At 35.3% G+C, this 6,417-nt stretch overlaps 2 protein-coding genes across 4 annotated transcripts in view; both read right to left on the bottom strand.

Moving 5' to 3' along the window:
- Window positions 1–952, bottom strand: part of LOC104811051 (callose synthase 9) — a 20,049-nt gene extending 19,097 nt beyond the window's left edge. For 2 of the 3 annotated variants that reach the window (XM_010537592.2, XM_010537591.2), the window contains exon 1: window positions 12–213. In XM_010537592.2, coding sequence (XP_010535894.1) covers window positions 12–213 — 202 coding nt within the window. Of the gene's footprint in view, window positions 1–11; window positions 214–281; window positions 491–798 lie in introns of those variants that run through there. The other variant, XM_010537590.1, reaches the window with a different exon arrangement.
- A 1,654-nt stretch (window positions 953–2,606) lies between these two features.
- Window positions 2,607–6,417, bottom strand: part of LOC104811050 (peptidyl-prolyl cis-trans isomerase CYP57) — a 4,338-nt gene continuing 527 nt past the window's right edge. The window contains exons 2-10 of the mRNA XM_010537588.2: window positions 5,870–6,048; window positions 5,668–5,769; window positions 5,386–5,492; window positions 5,153–5,294; window positions 4,600–4,825; window positions 4,276–4,315; window positions 3,592–3,787; window positions 3,208–3,345; window positions 2,607–3,079 (exon numbers count right to left, since the gene is read on the bottom strand). Of these exons, the coding sequence (XP_010535890.1) occupies window positions 2,939–3,079; window positions 3,208–3,345; window positions 3,592–3,787; window positions 4,276–4,315; window positions 4,600–4,825; window positions 5,153–5,294; window positions 5,386–5,492; window positions 5,668–5,769; window positions 5,870–6,048 (1,271 nt within the window). The 3' untranslated portion in view covers window positions 2,607–2,938. The remainder of the gene's footprint in view (window positions 3,080–3,207; window positions 3,346–3,591; window positions 3,788–4,275; window positions 4,316–4,599; window positions 4,826–5,152; window positions 5,295–5,385; window positions 5,493–5,667; window positions 5,770–5,869; window positions 6,049–6,417) is intronic.

Raw genomic sequence — 6,417 nt, 5'->3', positions numbered from 1 at the left:
AACAATCTTACAAATTCTGGATATATCGGGATCTTCGTCTTGAATTTCATCTGCAGCTCTCAAGATAGCATCTATGTCTTGGTTGTTTGCAAGCGATGAAGGAACATATCCAACAATACTGCCCTGACCAGGACCAACAGCAGCAGCTCCTGTTCTTTCTCTACGTAACGCGGCGTGCACCAGCCGCTCCCATAAATACTCAGCTCGAGACATTTTCTAAGGATGAAAGATCCGAGAAATCAACAAAGGTCTGCAGCTCTCAAGATAGCATCTATGTCTTGGTTGTTTGCAAGCGATGAAGGAACATATCCAACAATACTGCCCTGACCAGGACCAACAGCAGCAGCTCCTGTTCTTTCTCTACGTAACGCGGCGTGCACCAGCCGCTCCCATAAATACTCAGCTCGAGACATTTTCTAAGGATGAAAGATCCGAGAAATCAACAAAGGAAACAAATCTTTCAACGCAGGTAATCGCTAATTGATAAATTCTGCAAGAAAGAGGAATACATGGCAAAAGGGCATGAACGAATGCCAAGAGTCAAGAAAGCGCAAGAAAATTCACAAGTTCGGACAAGATGCCGAAACCTAAACTAAAGAAACCGAGATTTTCCGGCAATAACTTAAAAAGAACAAAGAAACAAGATTCGCCATTTCCGTAAATCAGTAGGAATTAACAACTTAACCGTGTAAAAGAAAAAAAAAACAAACTTCGGATCCGGAATCTGGGCTTTTCTCGCATCAAACTTTAAACACCGAGGGGGGAGAAACAATCCCAGAAACCAAAGGCGAGAATCACCTGATTCGGAAATGTCGAAACCCTAGATTCGTAATCGAAACCAAGTTGAATCAGTCATGTGAGAAGAAACTACGAAGGGTTTAACGAAGAAAGCGAAGCTCTTTCGCTTTCCTCTCTCTCTCTCTCTCCGAGTTTGAAAAGCTGGAACGGATCGAAAAAGATCAAATTGAATTGAAAAACAAAGGTAATGTATAAATGAAATTTAAAGGAAAGAGATGGTGACCGGTTTTACCGGCTACAGCAAGTAACGTACAGGGAGGAGGCACGTGAGAACCACATGAGTCTTCTCCCTTTGACTTGACTTCGAAAGAAAAGGAAAATTAAGAAAATTTTGAGAACTGTTTAATATATATTTAAAAATCCAATATGAAATATAAATATTAAAAATTTTCAGAAAAATATTTAAAATTTAGACAAGGTAAAATGGATTTTTTATTTTTAATATACTATTGCATATTGATTCGAATTAAGGGAATTATAAATTATTATCAATTCAATCTTAAAAAATCTGATAAGAAAAATTGTACAATGTAGTTAATATATAACATTAAACTAAAAATGTAGTTAATATAGGAATCAATAAATTTAATTCATATAAAAACTAATGATTTAAAGTAATTTGATTTTTAAATGATCTATAAAGATGTAGTTTGAGTTTATGTTATTCAATTTTTTTTTCAATTCAAAAAATTCGTTCTTAAATGTAAAATTCATAGTTGCACAGTATATTTTAATTATAAAACTATAGAAATTGAAATATCAAACTTCTATGATTATATGATTCCATGATTATATGCTTATGTGACGCAAAATTCTATAATTTTCTTTAACAGAAATTTCATTTTCATCGCAAAAAAAGTACAATTATATATAGAAGTAGTATTCAGATTTTGATCTATTTGATTTATTTTTAGATCTTTCTATTTTTTAAAAATTGCCATCCATTTAACTATTTAAATTTTATATTGGATTTAGATTTATTTTGATACAATAAATTTAGTGTTGAAATTTTTTATTGAAGTATATATAAGTTATGTTTGAATTCGATAAAACGAATGATATCTTCTTATAATATATTAAAAAGGTTAAAAGCAAAAAGAAAAAATATATGAAAAAAAAAAGAGATAAAGACATAAATATAAAAAAATCTAAAATTTCATGAAAAAGAAGAGGTGTGTTACTGGTTTTACTGGCTATAGGAGGTCATAGACGCGGACGTTTGATTTGTAAGACGCGGAGAAGAGAGACACGTGACGACTTTGATGAAGTCGTCCCGTTGTCACGTGACCATGTAAAACCGGACCACCAGGTAAATCATAGCCGAATAAAAGAAAAGGTAAATAAACCACATGATAAAAAACTAAAAGTTACATTTAGTAATATTTTATTTTAAAAAATATGAAAAAAATCACATAAAACAAAATTTGTTTAATAAAATAAGATGAAACTATAAGCAAAATTAAAATTAAAATTACATGACTACAAAGAAATAAAATACAGAATAATATAAGATTACATGACTAAAAATATATTATATATTATTTTTTTAAGAAAAATTATCTAAAAAAGTTTTCTTACGTCAAATCACATTTCTAAAAATTAACCACACGGTTGCGGAGAACAAAATCTTTGTAATGGTGCTACCCGTTGACATAACAAAGTCCACATTAGCATTTGAAACCAAACAAATAATTTGTTGCAGAAATTTCTTCCCAAGTATCCAGCTAACATTTGTATGCAACCGCAAATTTCTTATTTTCTCATCTATGATCGCTTGTAAGTTGGACTCGAGATTCATAAAAACGATATACAGACAAGCAACTGAAGTATGAAACGAGGTTAAAGAGTCTCGAGATGAAGTTTACACCATTCTTTCTTGTCCAAAATATATCCAAGCCTGAGATCTTCTTCACAGTTAGTACCGACTTTCCAAAAAAAAATAAAAGTACCCGAAAAACCTAACGATGTTAAAATTATCCAAAGAGAATCCAAAATCAACAATCAAGAGATATCTAATACAACAGAAGCAATCTCAAATCTAAACTCCCATATTTCTGATTTCATCAACGTACCCTTTTAGATGAGACTGTGAAACTGAAACTGGCGACTGAATGGATGGATGGATGGATGGATGGGGGAATCAGGTGAGAGATCTGCCTGCCCATTCTCGTTCTCGTCGTTTTTGTTTCGCTTGCATCTTATTGAACTTTTCTTTCCCCTTTTCGAGAAGCGGGTCAACGACCATGTAGGCATCCGGGTCATCCTTTCGAGACATATGATCCTACAGGACAAGTTTTACACGTTTCAGGTTTCTCAAGAGGATCATGAAGAGATTTGATGAAGCTTCAGCCCCAGGTATCTTAACTGAAATGAAAAGTAGCATATGAGTAATGGAAACTTGGACGTTACCTTGCCACGCTCGGGTGCAAACTTCAGCTTTACTTTCTGCCAATCCGAAAGATTTTCTTTAGCTTCTTCAGATTCACCTTCTGTTTGTTCAGGGTTTGTGGAAATTGTCTGCTTAAACTTCTCAAGTTTTGCTAACACCTATATAGGGAGGAAACACAGATCATCAGTACAGAGAATAAAAACACTTTAGAACACAACGGTACGGTTATAACCACTAGCACGGATGACGGAAATATGAAATATGATATTCTGTCCGACATAACAGAAATTCATATCGGTTGATAGCAAAAATTTTAACGATCCCAAGAAACAGGAAAAGGAAGAACATAATGAACGAGTGAATATAGATGGAAAATGAGAAAGAAAAACATTATAACAACTCACATCATCTTCACGTCCTTGCAGTCTACGCCTTTTCAACTTCTGCAATAGCCTCGCCCGTTCAGAGTCGTTGTAAAGCTGCAAGTCTGTGTCCGCTTTTGCAATTCGTTCGGACCTGACTTCTGAACCTAATCCCTTTTTCCTCAATGATAACTTTTCAACCTTTGGTTTGTCATCATCACTACTTGCATCATCCGATCTGAACAAAACCATATAGCAAAAACAAAACAGAACCATTTAACAAGGTTTTACCCCATTAACATACAGGTACCTGCAATGCAAGAAAAACGATGTTGAGATGCACACACTGAACTAGTGGGCACAGCTGAGAAGATTCACGATGGCAAATACTGATGAATTCCCGTTTAAGTTTTAAAGCATAAAGCATCTCGGTATAAATATCAATTTACCCGAGAATAGATTTAGAATTTAGCCTTTCCAGTTTACCAAGTATGGAGATGAGATGAGAAAACAAAAAACTTTAAATTGAAGCTAACTGAAAAGGTTGGGCCAATGTGAAATTGTTTTGTCTAACCATGTCTGTAAACAATATGAGTCTCTTTGCTTGAGCCAAGGGATGGAAAGAAGAGATAAACTACACTCTATATGAAATGAAGACACAGACTAATCACATGGAGGCAGTAAACCCTTCAAGGCAGGTGCAAAAAAACATTGTGGAATTCTTACCTGGGAATAGATTTTTCACGACCCTTCGGGCTAGAGTTCCCTGCTCACAAAACAACCACATGGGATTTTCCATTAGTATCTACAGGAAACAACTATAGATGAGAGAAACAATATGAAAGAGTGATATAATAAGCTGTATCTTCATTTTCGGTGACACGTAAAACCAGTAAAAGATGTCAAATAACAGTCAACTCTAAAAGAAAGGACAAACTGTTTTGATAAAACGTTAAGATTCACAAGCATGGATTAACTGGCTCAATATGTATGGAAAATGAGAGCAAAAGATAATTGAAATTTTAAGACAGATCAATGAAAAATAATTACCCTTTTTCTGAATAGGTTTTGAAGGCATATCTCCCATCTCTTTCCTTCTATTAAGCACTTGCCTCCTCATCTTTGCGTCAAATTTGGCCTCATCGCCGTCGTCATCGTCTTCCTCACTATCTCCAATTGAACCAGATACAGCAAAGCTCTTATCCTTTTGAGTCCCTTCTTTCTTAGAACTAAGAGCTTCCCTCACAGACAGTGCTTCCTTTATCACAGCTGCATTCTGGATTGATTAAATTTTCCAATATACATCAGAAAGTCTCATATGCATGCTGATAACTTAAGAAGCACACTCATAAAAATCGCATAAGGTGCATTACATCAGTCATATACTACCAAGCATACAATGCAACAATTGGTAATAGAACAGTAAGCATTACTACATCAAGTAATCTCAAAAGGCAAGCAACATAAAATTTCTCTTAATTACATATAAAAATAAGCTGCCTCCAATTTGTTTATGTAACTTATCTACAAACTTTCAGACACAAGAGAACTAAAGAAGAGGGGAAAGGGTAAGAGAAAGGAACAAGATGGACCATATCATTACCGGTTCCTTGTCAGCAGTTTCCGATTTCAGGAGGCGAGGATCATTCAACACGTCATGGCTGCTCTTTATTTTTTGCCTCACAGCCGCCAATTCCTTCTCCTCTTCCTCAGCCTCTTCTCCAAATGATAGTAAACTCAGCTTCCTGATCATAGCAAAGACAACATACAAACTTCTAAGAGAAGCCAAAGCAATGCTAAATTTAAATTCTTGATTAGCAAGGCAAATCAGCTTACTTAATGCCCTTTTTTCTGGGTTCCTTGGTTTCAGTAGTAGCTAGAGATTCATCTGCTGCCTTTGCTGACATTCTAGGAACTATATCTTCAAAGGGATTCCACAAAACCTAAAGGAGTGAATTTCACAGAAAAAAAAATCAAGTAAATCACAAGAAAGATGATTCAGAGAATGAGAATCACAATACATAACAAAGTCCCATAATCAGAGACAACACCGACATCATCCGACAGCACAGAAACCTGTCAAAAAACTAATATCCACCATGTACTTAAAATTCCTACCTCAACAGATAATATTCTTGGTACAGGATCCAGGGGACGGTCATCTTTATCTGTGTCCACCTCGCCCAGTCTTAGAAGATTGAAGATTGAGTCGCCCGTCACCTAAGAAAGTGAAAAACAGTTACATAAACACATGATCAAGAACTCAAAATGAACAATTAAGCACTCTGAAACCCAGAAAAAGAACAAAAAAGGTCATTACCTTCCCAAAGATAGTATGCTTCTTATCAAGCCAATCACATTTATCCAAAGTCATAAAGAACTGACTACCGTTTGAATGCAGTGATCCCGCATTTGCCATCGCCACAATCCCTCGGTGATTAAACCTCAGTCTTGAATGGAACTCATCCAGGAAGGCGTCTCCATATATGCTCTCCCCTCCTGTCAACAAACCAAATTCATGAACATATCAGTGACGAAAATTTTGAAAACAAGCAACTAAATCACGGAAACCCATTACATTTCTCTTTGCAAACACCCTTTGCAGCACAAATTATGCATAAACAAACACATAAATACACACAGCCAAACAAACTACTTGTACACATACGTTCAGAATCAAACCAAATCAGAGAAGAACATATCAGAGATGCAAATCCGGAATCAAGCAACTCTATTAAGAAAACCCAGTAATATTCTCTTTAAAAGCACCATTTTCAGCTCAAATTGCACAGGTTCAAACACAAATGTGCACTATCACACATACTACCCTTACACATCTATCTACATACCGAATCAAACCGGTTCAGC

The sequence above is a fragment of the Tarenaya hassleriana genome, unplaced genomic scaffold, assembly GCF_000463585.1.
Source record: "Tarenaya hassleriana unplaced genomic scaffold, ASM46358v1 Cleome19, whole genome shotgun sequence".
Lineage (NCBI taxonomy): Eukaryota > Viridiplantae > Streptophyta > Magnoliopsida > Brassicales > Cleomaceae > Tarenaya > Tarenaya hassleriana.
The sequence above is the reverse complement of the archived record's forward strand: the minus strand, read 5'-3'. Positions and strand labels throughout refer to the sequence as shown.